Source organism: Propithecus coquereli, unplaced genomic scaffold, assembly GCF_000956105.1.
Source record: "Propithecus coquereli isolate 6110/MARCELLA unplaced genomic scaffold, Pcoq_1.0 Scaffold301, whole genome shotgun sequence".
Taxonomy (NCBI): Eukaryota; Metazoa; Chordata; class Mammalia; order Primates; family Indriidae; genus Propithecus; species Propithecus coquereli.
In genome coordinates, this window is record NW_012148631.1 from 3320176 (window position 1) to 3339124 (window position 18949).

The following is an 18949-nucleotide window of genomic DNA, read 5'->3' on the forward strand; positions in this document are numbered from 1 at the left end:
ATAAATGACTGGGCAGATGACTGGGTGGATGGTTGGGTGGATAGGTGAATAGGTAGATGGGTGGATGGACAGATGGGTGGCAGGGTGGATGGATGGATGGATGGATATATGGATGATTGGGTGGATGGATGGATAGATAGATGAATAGGTAGATGGATGGATGGGTAGACAAATGAATGGAAGTGTGGATGGGTAGATGGGTAGATGAATGAGTAGATGGATGGGTGAGTGGATGAGTGAGTAGATGGATGGATGAATAAATGACTGGGCAGATGACTGGGTGGATGGTTGGGTGGATAGATGGATAGGTAGAGAGATGGGTGGATGGACAGATGGGTGGTAGGGTGGATGAGGGAGTGCAGGATCCCAGGCAAAACCAGTTTCCTTTGTCTCTCTGATTCCCCCACTTCATGCTGTGGACAGACAGCCCTGTCACCAAGAAGACCAATGCCCATCCCTCTGATTGCACCCCCACCCTGTCACCACCATTGGTGGCCCCCCAGGCTTGCCTTAGAAATCTCATCTCCTCATCCTTCTTCTCATCCTCGCTGATGATCTTGGAGGTGGTGATGCTCACCTCCACGCCATCCACCACGAATTTGCGAGTCCGCTTCAGGGTTTTATTGTGCAGCCTTGAGTCCTGGCCAGGGAAAACGGTTAAGCAAAGCTCAGCATTTCAGTTAAGGGTCCCTGGCTGACACAGGGGGTGAGGCCCACAGCTCCGCTGGCCCCAGAGCCCAGCCCCACCCAGGGAGGACATGGCCATCCACTGACCCTCTTGCCTCAACCTCTCAACTTTGGTGCCCCAGCGTCTGAGCGCACCCCCTGGCCCTTCCCTGGCCTCAGCCTTTGGACACTGCACACGGAGGCCTCACCCACCTCGCTGCCAGCACTCCTACACACACAGGACGTGGCATCGGAAAGAGTGGGCTCTGATCTTCACTCTACCACTTACTGCCACTGTAACACCGGACGGGCCTCTTGCCTGTTTGAGCCTCAGCTTCCTCCACTGTCAGAGGAGGGTAACAGCAGCACTTTCCTCCAAGGCGGTTGTGGAGTCAATGAGAGAGCAGGCAGGGGGCGAGCAGGGCAGTGCCTGCTCGTGGCACACGGCCCACGCTTGGTATTATTTCTGATGGCCATTACTGGAGACTACACACAATCCCTCATCCACAATGCCAAAATCCAAAGGAGCCCCCCAGAATAAGGGTTGTTTTCCTAACTGGCTTGGCAGCCAAACCTGACCTGGGCTGAACTCCACTGGCGGCTCCACCCGTCGGGAGCTGCCACGAAAGTATTCAGAATCTTTATCTTCCACTGGGAGTAATCGCACAGTCTGCTGCCTAGACTCCTGGAGGTGTTACAGTGTTGTAACTTATGGAAACCTTCGGAAGCTCTCAGCTCTGATTCAGACGAGGACCTGGGGGCTGCACTGCGTCCTCGTGGCTGCCCCCCTCTGCCCACTGCCTCCGGCCTCTCGTCTGGTTTTGAAGGCCATTCCAAGGGCAGACAGGCCCTGCCTTTCCAACACGGACCCCCCTGGCCTTATAGCCCCTGGGAGAGGAGTGACTAAGCCAGGTTGCTCTGGGAGTAGGTCTCTGAGCCCTCAGAGTCTGTGCTCAGCCCCTCTCCCACCAAACGGAGTCCCGCGGGCAGCTCCTGTTCCCCGAGGCTGGCCCCTCGCTCCTGCAGGCTCTGCCCGTGGCACCTCGCCCCGGCGCTCTGAACAGCATCAGCGTGGAACCATCACACCGACTCTCATCTCTCTGCTGTCCGGCTGCCCTGCGTAGGACCCCATGCAAGGTGGGTCAGCCGGCAGTGACAAGGGCAGGCTGGCAGGAGCGAGAGTGGAGGGAAGAAAGGAAGCCCAAGGCCATGGCCCTGCAATAGGAACTGCTCCTGGTCACAGAGCCTCCCGGCCCGGAGTGACAGGGTCCTGGTCATGCCAGGGGCACTGAGGCAGCCAGTGCATTCTTGTCAGAACAGCCTGTGTTCCCTGATTCACTGCAGTCAACCAGGAATGTTCTCAACACCCTCGAGAACAGGTGGGGAGACCCTGCTCTAGGTGGGTCAGCCTTATTTAAAAAAACAAAAAACCAAAACCAAAACCCCACCTTTTCTTTTTAAATGCTTAGTCTCTTTTTAGGAAGAGAAGCGACAGGACACCCGTCCTAAGGAAGATGATGCTCATATGTAAAAGCCGCTGTCCGCGTGTGTCCTGGTGACCTGCTAGAATCGCACTTGCTTCCCGTTCCCGAGGCTCATCATTGGGCTGGCGGCTGCTTCTCCTTCCCTCACTCCCATTTGTTTGGCAAACGTGTTTGAGTCTCAACTACATTTTTCGCCAAGTAAAATGTTGGAAAAAAAAAAAATACAGTACCTTCCTTAAAATCAAACTTGGCTGGGGAGTCAGGAGACCAAGCATGAGTTTCATTGCACCTTGGAATTTTTTGGAGCGGGCAGAAAACGGAGTCCGCCCTTCCAGCTGCCTGGGGAAGAGGCCACGGCTCCCAATGGGAGAGCTCTGAGTCCCGAGCCTGGGGTCTGACCACCTCCCCACTCCTACCCACTGGGGCCTGGGCTAGCTCCTGACTTCTCTGAGCCTCCATTTGCTCATCTGTAAATTGGGAGGATGAAGGAGCCCCTCTGTTCTTTTTAAAGCACTTAGCACAGCGTTTGTCTCATGCTGAGTTCTCAAGCATGGTGGCTACTGTCATTCACGGCCACCCCGACCCCAGCCAGAGAAGAGAGCCTGGAGCCCATTTCCTGGATCACAGGGCTGAGCCCCAAATGACAGAACTTCCACATCTAGAAAACTCTCTCACTCAAATCTTACCAGGGCCTTTAACCAAACTTTGAAATTTAAGCCCAAACCAACTGCTTGATGTTCCTAAATCCCATACTGAACTCAGATATTTTAGAGATTAAACGATGAATCAAACTAAAAGCTCCTTAAGGAAAGAGCCATCCTTGTGAACCCCTTAAAATGGGAGGCAGCCACTGAACACTTCGCAAATCAACACGGAGCAACAGAACATCCTGCGACTCTCCTGCTCCAAGCCTGTGGCAGGAGAGGCGGCATTACCTTGATGGACAGAGAGCCTGACTCCCTGTTCAGGGACAGGTCCGCAGACAGGGAGGTGCCGTAGTCCACGCTCTCAGAGGTGGAGAGGCTGCCGCAGTCCGAGTTCCTCTTGGATTGGCCTGCTGCTGCCTGGCCGGGGGGCTCCAGGCTGCCGTTGGCCACCTTCTCGCTGCTCAGGGTCTCCAGGGCACTGCTGTTGGGCCGGCTCTGACTGGCCTTTTGGGACCTGTTGGTGGCTGGACTGAGGTCCCCACCCTGGTCAGCGACTTGCTTCTCCTCAGCCACCTGGATTCTGGCGTCCATGGACACTGGTCGGGACCTGCGGAGCGGCAGGGGCACTGCGAGGCCATTCTCACGTCCAGGGGCCACATCTGGGGGGCAGGCGGTTTGGGGGGATCCGTCCCCAGAGGGCTGGCTGCTGGGCCCATTCGCGCTGTCCTGAGGCTGGCTGGGCGGCAGCGGGGTGGAAGATGACTTCTTGAGAGGCTTGTCGGCACTGAGGTTCGGCTGGTTCACTTCGGAAGAGTCCTGAGTGTGGTTCCCCAGGGGCTAGGGAAAGAGAGACAGTCAAGCTTGCTGCTGCATGTCCAAGGCAAGAGTTAGATGCAGCGGGGTTAAAAAGTCAGACGCCCACCAGGCGAGAAGGCCAGGGCCAGGCGAGCAGAGCAGTCACCCCTCCGAGTCCCAGTGTGCACTGCTGCTACTGCCTAACCAGTGACACAGCTGCTGCTTATTCTGAGGAACAGGCCCCTCCTGTCTCCAATCTTAGCCCGACTTAATAGCTGTTCTTCCTCCTCAGGGTGAGGCAATCGTGGCCAGCCGGACAGCTCATGCCCCATGGAGGGGTCAGCGGCTACTCTGTGCCCGCCAGTTGTGACGATGTGGGAAATGCGCCCCCAACCCGCAGGGCCAGAACTTCAGTTTTTCAAGACAAGTTGGAAATCTGGATTTTTACAGGACATCTCTTGATTCCAGATGGCAATTAACTCAAAAATTTAAAAAACAATATAAAGGCCAAACTAAGCCTTTCTAAGGGCTGGATTCAGTCTTGCAGCCACTGTTTTAAGTTTTGCTTCTGTTTTTTGGAGTTTTTGTGGGCTGGAAAGTACTGGAAACATTGGTATGGTGAACTAGAACACCAGTTTCTGTGGACAAAACCTAAATGCCAGCTCGATGAATACAGTGAGTGCCCCTGCAGCCACCTTCCAGGTCAGGAGAGGACACTGCCATGCCCGAGGCCCCCCACCTTGTCCTTCCTGGTGGCAATCCTTTCCCTCCCCTTGACACGCCACTGTCCTGTGATCTCTAAGTGCTACAGGTGAGTGTTGCCTGTTTATAAACTTGATCTTAACGAAATGACACTACAAGCATTTTTTTGGGTCCTGCCAGCCACTGGTTTTTGACTTTCGATATGGCAGCTAGTGGAAGCAACTCCAATCTACCTTCTAGTCAGCACCCAGAGTGATGGCTCAAACATTCAGACCTGACTCTGTCACCTCCATTACAACACCTGGCCCCTGCCTGAAACCCTCCATGGCTCCCACTGCTCTCAGGACGAACACCGGCCTCCTGCCTGTGGAGAACGAGGCCAGGCGTGAGCGCTTTCTGCCTCCTCCCGCAGCCAGGCCCCACTGAGGTTCTCTGACTCCCTGCCCTGCCCGCACCAGGCCTTGCCACCTATCAGCTCAGCCAGCCACTTCACCACACAGACCTCAGTTATCCCATCTGTAAAATGGAGCCTGGGTTCCTCTGTCAGAGCTGCAGAGCACCCAGCACTCAACAGGGGCTCCATGAATGGCTGGGGTCGCTGCTCATTCCACTGCTCTGCACCCCTTGGGGCTTTTCCTCTTCATCCCGCTGAGGGTTCGCACCAGCCTCAGGCTCCTCCCAGGACTGCATTAAACTTGAGAACGCTGCTGTGTCGTCCACAGCACAGGGATGGGGGCCAGGCCCGTCCCCTGATGGGCAGGTCCAGCCCTGCTTCGTTAGGCACGCGGAACCATCTGACTGCCCATCTCCCCCTAGAAGGGGCCTCCCCAGTTAGATCAGGGGTCATAAAGCAGCAGCTCAGGACCGACTCCAGCCCACAGATTTGTTTTCCTTGGCTCAAATGGTTCTGACAAATTTAAATTAGCTTTAATTCCAATTTAAATCCAGCAAGGGCTCAAGCTGCCAACGGGCTCCAAATGTGCCAAGACATGGGTCTCCTTGGCACTCAGGGCAGCCAGATGGGATCCAGGGTGGCTCGAGCCCGGGCCTGTTGCCCCTGACCATACGCAGCCTCACAAATTTATCCGAAAGGGAGCAGAAAACACTGTCATTTTGTACGTGAGCCACAACAGGAAAAAAGGCTGGGAAGCAATGAATCGGTTAATGGCTTTTAAAAATTGGAAGATTGTATGTGAAAATCTAGATTAGAGTCTTGGTCCCTCTTCAAAGCTCACAGGATCCAGCCAACACACCGGCTACCTCCTGCTGGCCTATGGGGTCTTCTTCAACCGCAGCGTGGGCGTCTGTGAGCTCTGAGCGGGGCAGAAGCACGGACTCCTGCCCCTCCCGCACCAGCCTCGGCCTGCTGGGCCCCATCCCTCCCCAGTCCGGCGCCTCCTGGCCTTACCGCGGCGGCATCCACGGTGTCCTCCTCTTCCCCCTCGTCCCGGCCATCCTCGATCTCCTCCATCACCTCTGCCTTGGCCTCCGCCACCAACTCCCGCAGAGCCTTGTTACTGGTGATGCTGCTGACGAAGGGATGCTATGGGGCAAGACGCACTGCGTTAGAGCCACTTCGGGTGGCGGGCCTGACCCCGGGCAGAGGAGGCCGGCCTCTGCCCTGAGCGAAATGTGAACACGATCTTGGTAAGGGAGACCAGAGGCAGCTCAGAAAGTCCTGTGTGTGGCGGAAAGAGGGCAAGTGCCAGCTCTGCCACTCGCCAGCTGTGTGACCCTGAGCATGTCACCTCACCTCTCTGAGCTGCAGGCTCCTCACCTCTGGGGACAGTGATGGCCAACCCACAGGGAGGTCGTGGCGATTAAAGGAGGTGAGGCACAGGGAACGGCTTAGCCCAGAGAAGGAACCTGAGTGCTGTTTGAGGGGGGAGGATGTTATTTATTTTCCTTTTTAAAAGATTTTAATAGGTGGTTTTACAAAATATACCACGTATACATTTTCTTGAGGAGTAACTGTCATACAGTAAAGTTCAGAAATTGTTAAGCTCAATGACTTTTTGCACATCTGCAAATACACACACACACACACACACACACACCCCAGTGTAACTACCACTCAGCTCGAGACACAGAACATTCCCGTCACCCTGCAAAGCCCCGTCTGCCCTGGCGGGCAGCCCCACTCCCCAGGGCTACCTATCTCCAGGGCCCAGTTCTGCCCGTTCCTCACTAGAACCAGGATTAGACAGTGTGCAGCCTTCTGTGTTGGCTTCCTTTACTCAGCGTCATGCCTGCGAGAGTCACCTGTGTTGTCGTGTTTTGGTAAATTGTTCCTTTTTATTCCTGTGCAGCGTTTCACTGTGCGAATATGTCACAGCTTGTTTACTCGTTTTGCTGCCGTCGAACATCTGGGTTGTTTCCTATTTTTGGCAACTATGAATGAGGCTCCTATGGACATTCTTGTATATGTCTTCGGGTGGACATATGTTTGGTTTTAAGAAAGGAAATTCAAAATTTTGAGGCAGGGTGTTACATGTTCTATTCTAGGCCTTTACAGAAATGTCACCGTCTTTAAAAGTAAGTGCGTTTTTTATGGACCTTGCAAAACACCAGAGCAGAAGGTCTTATCGATATTAAATCAGCATGTGTGTCCTGGGTAAAGCCAGCCCGCAGGCATCTCGTCCCCAGCACAGGGTGTGGTCAGGGATGTGGGATTTCCTCAGTCGGCCACACTCACCCGGGGCCTCTGGGAAAGGAATGTTGGGTGGGGGTCAGGAGCATCATTAAGTTGGAATTTGCTCATTTGAAATTTACAGGAAAGCTCTGATGAAATTCACCATTTTTTTTATCAGAATATTTATCTGCAGAGGAAAAATGTCAATGAGATTGCTGAAGTACTTACATGATTAAAGAATAAATTTCTAGCACCTTGGAAACACATTCAGAACTGACGTGTTCCCCACAAATCATTGTTATCTGTTTGCTCATTTAAAACAGTGCATTTGTGGAAGTCTACCGGGCCACGCTCTTCAATTTGTTTACCTTACTTTGTGCACCTGAAGGCCGTCACCCTCACTTCTCTTAGACAGCCCTATCGTTCTGATTTTCCTAAACCCGTCCGATTTTCTCTAGTTAGTCCAAACCTATGAAGATTTGAAGAATTTAATTTTTTTTCTTTCTTTCCCACTTTCCCATTCACTCGCTGATTCATTCTACAGCCACACACTGAGGCCAGTGATGTGCCAGGTGTTGAAACACGGCTGCACAGACGAGGCCAGGTCTCTGCCGTGGGCTCACAGCTGAGCAGGAGACAGTAGGATAATTTCAGATGCTGTTAACAGGACAGCTGAGGGAGTAGGGAGTACGGTCTGCGGTCAGAGGGCCCTCCCTGAGAAGGTCACAGTCTGAGGATGTGGATGGGCCAGCCAGGGAGAGGTCCGGGCACAGACATTCCAGGCAGGTGGAGCAGCAAGAACAAAGGCCCTGAAACGGCACTGAGCTCGGTGTGCTGGGCGAACGGCAGGCAGGGCAGGGTGGCGGGATGCAGGATGGGGAGGACAAGAGCTAAGAGAGGAAGGATGGGCCACTGCTTGCAGGTGAGCGGCTCAGACTTTATTCTCAGAAGCCACCTGAGGGCTACAGTGCAGCCGCGATTGTAACTGCTACCCTGTAAAGATGTCATTCTGGCTGCTCTGTGGTTCCAAGAACTCTTGAGTGGAGCCTTAATAAGGGTTTACTAATCGTGGGAGGCAAGGTAGTGCAGGAGTTAAGAGTGTTGGCTGTAGATTCTAAAACCCAGCCACCTGAGGTTAAAATCCAGCTCCGCTGCCAACTCAGCCAAGTTACTTAACCTCTCTGAGCCTCAGTTTGCTCGTCTGTATGCTATGATAAATGGTTCGGCTGTTCTAATCATTATAGTGAGCGTTCGAAATACAGCAGCTATGATCATCATCACTACCACCATTGTCACCATCACCATCACCATCATCACCATCACTATCATCACCATCACCATCATCACCATCACTATCATTACCATCATCACCATCGTCACCACCACCCTCATCAGTACCACCATCACCTCCATCACCATCATCATCACATTATCACCATCGCCATCACCACCACTGGCGGCAGGAGCAGCAGCACCATCTGAGGAGCCTCTTTCGCACGCCAGCCATGCCTACTCCTTCCTGCATGCCCGCAGAGCACGGTTTTTTGGAACCAAGGGTAAGAACCAAGATCCCAAAGGTTCCCGAGCTCCACATTGCACAACTTAACACGTGTGAACTTGAGCAAAATGCCCTGGGATACTCCAGTGCAGCGACTAAAGCAGACGTGGCAGAAATAAATAATGCAGGCATGGGCTTCTGGAAATACCACGTTTTCATCAGGGCACTCCACATATTGACCAAATTAGTGGCTTTTCAGCACAGCCAGGAGCCTGGCTTTCTTGAAGCAGAACCATCTGCTCCACTGCCTCCCCTGAGCACCCCAGGGTCCTTAGGAGGTGGGGGAGGAAGCTGTGGGGAGGAGAGCCTTGGGCGGAGGGGTGAGTGAGCAGGGCAGCAGACGGGGCAGCCTCTCCTATTGCTGATGAGTCCCGAACACTATTTTGTAATCTGTTCTGGGACAAAGCACAGCCCTCCTCTGCCACTGCGTCGGCCCCGCTGCCTCCACGGATGTGTTTAGAGAAGGCTTTTCTCCAACCCCCGAACTGCCAAGGCCCATCCGAGAGACGAAGCCATGGCTATGCTGCAAGGGAAGGTGTGGAAGCTTCCCAGGGGGCCGAACGCTGGCCAAACAAGCTGGGTGCCTGCACGGGGTGGGCTGGTCGGGGCACACGTCTCCCCAGGGGATGGCCGGACAGAGGGAACTCACCCACCCAATCCTTCCGGAACGGCTGCTCAGTGCCATCTCTGCTGACAGCCCTGAGGTGCCAAGAAGGGTAGCATCACGCAGCTCGCCAACTGGCTCCCACCCTCTGGCCAGGCCCTTTCTTGCCTTCTAAACAGACATCCTTTCCAAGAACTTGTGCCTATTTTTCCTCTGTGTGCTTAGAAACCCTCAGCCAGAGGGAGTCTACACTCCAAGACCGGCTTTAGAAAATGCCTAATAATGCTCTCAAGTTTTCAGGTGTCAGCATCTCTCCTTCAATTCTCCCTCCCTCTCTTCCAACCTTCTTCTCTTCCTCTCTTTCTCTTTCATTCCTTCTTTCTCTCCTTCATCCATTCAGAGAAACAGTTTACCAGAGTGGTCAAGAGCACAGACTTTGGAACCAAACGACCGGGACCAGGGTCCCAGCTCTGTCACTTGCAAGCTGTGTGATCTTGTGCAGGCAACTTGATCTCTCTGTGCCTCAGTTTTGTCATCTGTTCAATGGAAATCTGAAAGGTACCTGCTTCATAGGGTTGTCATGAGGACTAAATTAGTTATCATTTGCTAAGCATTGAGAACAGTATACCTGGCATGGAGAAAGGGTTATTTAACAGATAAAAATAAGTAAATTCATTCAGCAAATACTTATTGAGGGCTCTTTATGTACTAGGTAGGCACTATTCCTGGGTCATAGCAGGACTTTCAGTGAACAAAACAAAGTCTACTGCCCTTAAGGAGTTAACATGCTGGTCAAAGAGCTCAACATGTAATACATAACATTTATCACATAATATATACTACATGATACACGTTATATAACATAATACATAAGCTATATCACACAGCTATATACTCTGAGTGCTGTGTGCCATGGAAAATGGAAAGCAGGGCAGGGAAGGTGGAATTAGGGATGTGGGGTGTAGCAGGTTTGCAGTTTGACGTGGTGGTCAGGGGAGGCCTCGCCGAGAAGCTGGCATGTGAGCAACGACTTGAAGAAGAGGGAGACGCACCTGCAGAGGCCTGGGGGAAGGGTATTCCAGGCACAGTGACAGCCAGTGTAAAGGCCCTGTGGCAGGAACGTGTCTGAAAAACAGCACAGAGGCCGGGTGGCTGGGACATAGTGAGAGGGCGACAGGGAGAGGAGGTCAGAGGGGTACGGAGGGGTGAGCAGATCACACAGGGCCCTGTGGGTCACTGCCACTCTGGAGTGAGACGGGGGCTGTCAGGGAGCCCTGGGCAGGGGAAGGACATGAGCTGGCTCCCGTTGAAAGGTTCCCCCTGGCTGCTGTGCTGAGAACCGACTGGAAGAGGGTGGGGAGACCAGTGAGTCGGTGACGGCCCAGGCAGTGGCCGCAATGGAGGGGTGGGAGGAGGACAGATTCCGGGCATGTTCTGAGGATTTCGCGATGGAATGGACACGGAGTGTGAGAGGAAGAGAGAAATCGAGGACGCCTGCAGGGTTTGGGGCCTGAGCCGCCAGGAGGGTGGCGACGCCATCGACTGAGATGGAAAGCCATTGGCCGAGCATATTCGGGGCAAGATCCGAATGCTCCGCGTTCAGTTTGGGATGCACGCTGGACACTGGGGAGGTGGACGGCCAACCGCTGGACACCGAGTCTGGGGACAGGAGAGCGGTCTGGGCGGCAGGCACACAGCTGAGTGCTGCAAACTGGGAGAGACCGCGAAGGGGTGCAGGGCTGGGGGGCCCCGGTGCACTCTCACGCAGGCCGGCTGGGGCAGAGGAGCGGGTGAAGGACACAGAGGAGAGTGACCAGCGAGAGGGAAGGAAAGCCAAGAGCGCCCACACGGAGGAGGGGTCAACTGCGGCTGACGCTGCTCATGGCCGCGAGACGAGCACCAAGGCTCGAGCTGACCACAAGTGGCAGGGAAATCGCTCGTGACCTTGACAAGAACAGCTGTGGCAGAGCAGTTGGGGTTAATGACAGATTCAACAAACATCTACTGAGCATCTCACAGGTGACAGCCGCGATGCAAAGAACATTCCATTCAGAATCTCACTCACTCACACAGTTCTGTGCAGCAGCACTGTCCACATCCTACAGAGGGGGAAACCGAGGCACCGAGTGAGAACTGCCCAGATTCCAGGCTGGGCGTGCCTCACTTCAGAGTCCGCGTCACTAAGCACTATGTGACCCTGTGTGAGTAAACGAATGAATCATAAGCCGACACAGGCATGTGTCACTCAGCCCGGGGAGGGACTCCGTGAAGATGAGGCTAGGAGGCAATTCCTGGAAGCAGAGATCTGGGCCCACCTCTGCCACTCACAGCCAGGTGACCTCCGGCAAGCCACCTCCCTGCACTAAGCCTGTGTCCTCCCCCTCAGGGTGTGATAATGCTCCTCCCCGCCCTCACTGGGACGGCGCTGGCGGCATATGCTCTGAAAGGTGTTTTATTTATCTCAAGGGGGTTCCTTTCTTCTGCAACCGTGTCTGTCCTGCACTAAGAATCCTCCGGCAGGACATTTTTCCAACTATGGAACGGAAATTCCTGGCTCAGGCTGAGGCTCCAGGGCTGCTATGTGGGGATGGGGGACAGCTGGTCTTTTCCCGGTGGAATGTTCTAAAGGCCGGATGTATCGGGGCAGGAGGTGCCTGCTTACAGGAAACAATTGACCCCAAGTGGCTTGGAGTTGTTGCATCTGATGGTGACAGCACCCTCACTCCACCCCAGCCCACTCCCCACCAAATGCCACGATACCCAGAAAACGAGGCCTTTGGGCACTCCAGATACTTGCTTTCAAATAGATTATGGAAATTTAAAAGGGACAATACTGACCCCTAACAGACCCCACTTTGCATTCTGGTTCCTTTTCATTTTTTAATCAATCAATCGATTCAATGCATCAAACATTCCCTGAGCCCAGTGCTTGACACTTAAGTCACATACTTTACAGCATCTCTCATTTAAACCTCACGACTCTGTAAGGGGGGTATTGTCACTAATCGCCATTTCAGAGTGAGAACCGAGGCACAGAGAGGTCAAGCCACTGGCACAGGGTCTCACAGCCAGTGAGTGGCAGAGCCGGCATTCGAACCCAGGACTTTCCCACCTGGCTCACACTGATAATCGCTAAGGTGCACACCCCAGAGGGATACACCGTGGCCCGATGTGTCAACCACAGACCCAGTGCCTGGCATGCAATGGGCAGTCGGGAAGAGCTGGCGAATATCAAGACTCAGTGCTTGGTGTGGTGTCTCCTCCTTCCCTCCCGCCACACCTCAGGGGCCGTCACATGGGCAACGACCAGAGTGGACAGGGCAGTGGAGGGGCAGCGCCTCCGTGTCACCCAGCCTGCTTCGTCTCTCTCTGTCAGTGGTGGCACGAGGAAAACAACAGGAAGATTTGGGGGCCGCTGGGCAGGTGGCGTGTGCAGCTCTCAGAATACTGCTGTGAGCACGCCAACGCTCACTTGGCGGCTGCCAGCTGTGACGCCCTGACGCGAGGCACGGGCCCAGGCGAAGGGCGGCTCACAGCTACCTCCAATAGTTCAAAAACCATCATCCACTTCCCCCCCAAGGCCGTACAGCCAGCGAACGAGGTGCCTCGGTCTCCCTGATCCCGCACACGGCAGCCAGAGGGACCCCTATAAAAGGAAGTCACATGCTGTCTCTCGCCCACTGCACACAGCTCCTGGTTCCAGCTCGCAAGGCCCTGCAGGACTCTCCATGACCCAGCCCTGCATGCAGAAAAGAGCTGGCACAGCAGGCCTTTGAAACGCCTGCTTGCGACCTCGGATCCTTAGCTGGCCTCTGGGATTTGGGGATGGTTCCCACCATTAACGGGTAAGAGTGGCCCACTCTACCTGAACTGTTCCTACAAACGATACAGCTTAGGCTGAACACCTGCTTTCCTTCTGGAGTCTGGAACTTTAGGCCATGCCAGGCAGGGGGTGCCTGTGTGACCACCCCCCAGTAAAACCCCAGGACCGAGTCTCTAATGAGCTTCCCTGGTGGACAACACGGGCAATGAACTGGCGACTGCACTGGGGAGCTCGGGAAGGCTGTGCCCGGCTCCCACACCTCCCATGTGCCTCGTCCCTGTGCTGAGTTCTGTGTCCTCCTGCTGTAATAAGTCCCCATGGGGAGCACGGCAATGTGCTGAGTCCTGCGTGTTCTCTCAGCGAATCGTCGGACCCGGAGGTGGACACACTCGGTGCCTCTCGGATCTCGTCTCCAACCCCTCCTGGCCTCCTGGCTCCTCCCAGCACTCCCGAACCAGCCCTTGGCCTCCGCCCTCAGCGCCATCTGCCTCGCTCCCTCACCCCTGCTGGCGGCTGCTCACCCAGAGCGTCCTCCCTCCTCCTCCCTGCACAGGCCCTGCCCTCGTGCTGCAGCGTGTCCTCCGTGGCTCTGGCCACCCCTGACACGTGCACGTTTGTTTGCCACCTGTCTCCCCCACTGGGACACCCGCTCCGTGAGGACAGGGGTCTGGGTGCTTCGTTCCCCGAGGCACTCCCGGCAGAGCTGGCATCCGGGAGGCGCCTGGGGAATGTTGGCTGCTCGTGCCAGCGCCTGGGCGGGGCGAGGAAGGCATCCAGCTGCAAGGGCACCGATGAGCTCGCCTGGCCGCCGCCCTTCGGGGTCCCTCCGTCTCCAAAGGAGGGGCAGGGCAGGGGATCCACTCACCTCCAGCAGCTGCGCGGCACTGGGCCGGGTTTCTGGGTTCTTGTCCAGAGCTACCTTCAGGAAGTCTCGGAACTCCACAGACCTGGGAGGACAGGTGTCAGCAGTGAGCGCTTAGGGGCGGAGTGCTGGGAAAGTCCCCCATGTCACAGACTTTGCTGTTCCAAACACACCCTCAAAGGGCAGAGGGCACTTTTATGAGCCAGAGCGGTGGAGGTGGAAGGGCCCACGTGATGCCCTTTCGGGGACATCGCTGCCCAGACGGGGATGCAGAAACCAGAGAGGTGCAGGGACCTGCCTAGGCCACACAGTGCACTACGGCCGGGCTGGGATTTGAACCCAAGCCCCAATTCCCACCCAGGGTTGTGCCATGTGGCTGCAGGGCTTGGTCTGGGCTCTTATTCCCTCAGTGGGACCCAGCTTATTTGGGTCACCTGGTTTGCTCTGGTGGAGCTCTCATGTCAGCAGTGCAGAGGGGAAAGAGGCAGAAGGGATCCAGAGAGACCCCCAGGGCCTGGCCTCTCCCTGACTCTCCCTAACACTGCACCTCCCCCATCCCGCCTGCCCCTGTCCCTGGCCGCTGGCCCTGCAGCAAGTGCCCCACTCGCTCCTTACCACTTAGAAGGCGTGAGCAGGGTGGGAGGGTCCGACTTGGCGATCTTGAGCAGGACCCGCATGGGGTTGAGCTCGTGGTGTGGCGGCTCGATCTGGGCCATCTCTATCAGCGTGATGCCCAGGGACCAGATGTCGGCTTTGTAGTCATACGGGGTGTCCTTCATGGTCTCACACATTACCACCTCAGGGGCCATCCTGAACCAACCAAGGGACAACAGAGGGCTAAGAATCTCCATGGTGCTTCTTGGAGTTTCGGGGTCAAGGGCCACCACGAGCCAACGTCGCGGGTTGGCAGCGCTCCCGAATTACGATCTGCGTTACTTTCCATCCCACCGTCTTCTTAGGATGTTCTTCGCACAGAAAAACGCCTTCACAGCGGCCGCCCACGCGTCCTGCTGCAGTTCCTGGTGCCTGCCACAAGATGGCAGAAGCCATCCAGAACACAGACACCTGGGGACGGGGCGGGTGAGGCAGAGGGGACGGTGAAGGCCAACACCGGGAGAGAGAACAGGGTAGCACAGAGAAGGGATGGGAGAGAAACGGAAAAAGAGGAATAAACGGAGAGAGAGAGAGAGAGAAAGCAAGGGTGAGTAATAAGCAAGCAAGAAGGAGCCTAAACTCCACAAGGGCAAGTAATGCACATGAAAAACTTGTGAAAACACAGCAAAATAGAAAGCAGTTAGGTGTGAAATTGAGTGACAGAGTTTTGTTTTGTTTTTAAAGTGATAGTTCTGGAAAAGAAGGAAACAGCAGACTAGAGAAGTCCAGAGGGACTTCACACGAGGGTAGGAACTGAGCTTGTACTGTTCATCCTCACTGCCCCGCGCCCCGCCAGCGCCTGGCACTCCGTGCATGCTTGCTGGGTAAATCAAGAGGTGAGCCATGTGTTAGGCATTCCAGTGCAGTTACTATTAAGGGAGCACCTTCTGTGTGCATCGTTTCATTTCATCCTCACAGTAACCCTATTAGGCAGGTGCTATTACAGCCCCCTTGCCTTCTGGCTCTTCTCCTTCCAAATGACCCAGAGGTCACCTTGGGGAGTTTTAGCATTCAGTCCACCATTCAATTTCCAGAAGCTACACAACTCACCAATAAGGCGTTCCTATGAAGGAATCTCGTTTCTGCAGAGTTTTCAGATTCTTGGCAGACACACCAAAGTCAGCTGCAAGACAGAACCTCAGATATAGTGTGCGATGGGCATTCCTCCACCCACGGCCCTGGGGTAACAGCCCGAGATGTGAACTCGGAGATGTGCATTCCACATTGACTAACAGATGCCATTTTCTATCTAACAAATGAAACATCATTAAAAATATGATTTCTCCTGCTACAAGGAAGTACTGAGATGGGCACTTTCCTATCTGCTAACGAGAGTGTAAACTGGCAGCTGTCTTTAGGAAAGCAATTTGGCAGTAAATAGCAGGAACCTTTAAAATATCCATACTCTTTTGATCCAGCAATTCCAATCTAGGAAACGACCGTAATCAAATAGTCTTAAATTTTAAAAAAATTATGCATAATGATATTCATCATAGTGCCATTGTAATAGTGACAAATTAAAAACAACCATAATTGCTTAGCTATCAGGGAGTGATTTCAAAACCTTTTATAAGATTAAGAAAAGTGTGATATACCCCCATATGATGGAATACTCTGTAGTCATTAAAATTAGTTTTGAAGGATTTTTTAATGTTAAAGATTTTATTTACATACGTATGAATACTTTATCTTACTGGATAAGGTTAAGTGGGGGTGCACAGGTCACTACATTGTATACTCAGAATTATGCTCCCCTAAGAAAGGGCAAAAATGTACATTGAACTGACTTGGAGAAAATACACCAAATTGCTTAAATGGTTGTCTATGGGTGGGGAGACTTCCGCTTTTCTGAATTCTGTCACTTTGTTCTAAAAAACATGTATTACTTTAAGGACTAATAAAAAATAAATGAATGAAATGTATCTCTAAATACCCCCAACAGGCCCAGCCTTCCTTCACACACCCACTGCTAAGAGAAGAACCCGGGCTACAGAGAGAAATTTCCTCCAAGGGCTCTTGTCTTCTGGGGCAAAGTTTCATCTTGATTAAAAAATAGATTCAGGAGGAAACACCACTTGGAGAGAACTGGGAGAGCTGGCACAGCGCCTCGTGCCCCGAAGCTGCAGCGTTTCACGACTGCAGCTGCTCTGGGCGCCTGCGCCTGGTCTTGGGATGAGCAGGCCCCGCATCCCGGGCAGGAGGGTGATGGCTCATGCAGGAGCTCCGATCACACTCACAATTTCAGGGCGGGGCATGATGCTAAGAGCCTGGGCCCGAATCGGGGAGAGCCGGGTCCCCAGCTCTGCTCTTCCGCTTCCCCAGTTCCTTCACCCACTCCCGCAGGTGCTCACCAGGCACCACCCGAGCGGACACCACCCGGGGACAGAGGAGGCCGTGGGGACCAAAAGCAAAGTAGGTCCTTGCCCTCAGGCAGGCCGAGAGTCAGTGGGGGAAGCCGAGGGAGGGCCTGCAAACGCACACGTCCCCACTGTGGAAAGCAGGGGAAGACAGGAGCGTGGGGCTGTGGCCCGAGAGCGGTCACGGCGGCAGGGAGGGCGGGCTGTGGGTCTGCAGGAAGCACAGCTCTCCTCAGCAAACACTAACTGCACACCCATTATGTGCCAGACACTGCTCTAGGTGCAGAGATGAGCTTGACAACGTCCTCGCCCTCACGTGGCTCATTCTCGTGGTGGAAACAGGCACGACAAGCCTCACTGAATGAATGCCTGGCGGAGAGAAGCTGGCGCGGGGCTGACAAGGCAAAAGGGACAAAGTGCTGGGCGGCGGGTGGCCGTGTCAGACGGGAGGGCGAGAGCTGGGGGAAGATGCTTCCAGGCAGAGGAGACTGCAAGGACAGAGGCCCTGAGGCAGGAACAAGCTGGCTGGAGGGACCAGGAGGGACGGGACACGGCCTGGCCAGGAGGCGCTGGCGGTGGCCACGGGTAAGGCAGGAGACAGGCAGAGGCCAGGGCGGTTATGCAACCTCTGACCCTCGGGTTCCCCATCTGTGATGTGGGGGACGATACTGTAGAATGACTTGGTAGGGTGTCCTGAGGGTTAAATGACAAACGTAAAGCACGCAGCCCCAGCCCCGTTCATGGTAAACCCGATGCTGGTGATTACTCCATGGGCACGTCCTGGGAGTGGTCAGGAAAGCTGGTCTCCAAGCCCTGGTCAGTGCCAACTAGACAGCAACTGCTCTGTCAGGACAGTCTGGCCAGTGAGAGGGGACGGGGGCCCTGTCACCCCTGCGATAGGACCAACAGCGGCTGCAGGTGGAGCCTGGCTCTGCTGCTGACTGGTGGGGGTCCCTTGGGCCTCGAGGGTGACCATGGGAGGCTGGGCCCACCTTACTACTGGGCCAGCCTGGGTCCCATGTGTGCCTGGCTCTCCTGCAGACACTCACAAAGGCAGCATGCCGTTCCATCCCGGGAAATCCACCAGAAACAGTGGCTGCCTCTCAGACCCGGATGCTGCCCACTCCTCCCCTGGGGGCCTGCTGAACCCCTCCTGACGAGGGAGGGAGAGGGAAACAGAAACCACCAACTTGTACAATGACACACAATGGGTCCCAGGGCCCTCCCTGAGGCAAGCCCCAGCCAGCATTTTGGGGAGCTGCTACTTTCCCTTTTGCCCCACAGGAAGGGGCCCAGGAGGAGGGCGGGGTGGCCCCTCCTTTCAGCCCAGAGACTTTGGGCTCTCCCTCAGCAGGAGGCACAGATGACCCGAGCCTATCTGCTCCCTGGAGTTTATGAGTGGTATCCCCTCATAGCTGATGGCTGCCTTTGGACAGTCCAAAAGGAATTTTCACCATGCAGACTCTTCTGATGAAAGCATCCTCCCCTACTTTTTTTTTTTGAGACAGGGTCTCACTCTGTCACCCAGGCTAGAGCACAGTGGTGCAATCACAGCTCACTGTAACACTGAATTCCTGGGCTCAAGCGATCCTCCTGCCTCAGCCTCCCAAGTAGCTAGAACTACAGGCATACTCTGCCACACCCAAGTAATTTATTTTTTATATTTTGTAGAGACAGGGTCTTGCTATGTTGCCCAGACTGGTCTTGAACTCCTGGCCTCCAGCGATCCTCCCTCCTTGGCCTCTCAAAGTGTTGGGATTACTGCACCTGGCCCTCCCTCCCATATTAAAATGAATCAGAGACAAAGGCAGCAGGGGCATAGGACATCTGCGTTTATAGACTATAATTTCCATATGGGATAATTTCTGCTTTGTCCACGGGTGTATCCCTGGCACCGTATCTAGAGCATGAAGCACTCAACAGGTTTATCTCAAATGAACACACTCATATTAGTGAATAAATGAACAGACTTTGTTAGAATGCCTTTACACATATGTTTTTAAAAAATAATAAAACTGGCCGGGCGCGGTGGCTCACACCTGTAATCCTAGCACTCTGGGAGGCTGAGGCGGGTGGATTGCTCAAGGTCAGGAGTTCGAGACCAGCCTGAGCAAGAGCGAGACCCCGTCTCTACTAAAAAAAAATAGAAAGAAATGATCTGGACA

The 18949-nt window shown here is 54.4% G+C and overlaps 1 protein-coding gene across 1 annotated transcript in view; it reads right to left on the bottom strand.

Annotated features, from left to right (window-relative positions):
- The window catches only part of STK10 (serine/threonine kinase 10), a 115103-nt gene that overhangs the window by 37286 nt on the left and 58868 nt on the right, over window positions 1-18949 (bottom strand). Inside the window, exons 5-10 of the mRNA XM_012649734.1 lie at window positions 15478-15550; window positions 14389-14583; window positions 13777-13858; window positions 5703-5837; window positions 3086-3634; window positions 510-640 (exon numbers count right to left, since the gene is read on the bottom strand). Coding sequence (XP_012505188.1) covers window positions 510-640; window positions 3086-3634; window positions 5703-5837; window positions 13777-13858; window positions 14389-14583; window positions 15478-15550 — 1165 coding nt within the window. The remainder of the gene's footprint in view (window positions 1-509; window positions 641-3085; window positions 3635-5702; window positions 5838-13776; window positions 13859-14388; window positions 14584-15477; window positions 15551-18949) is intronic.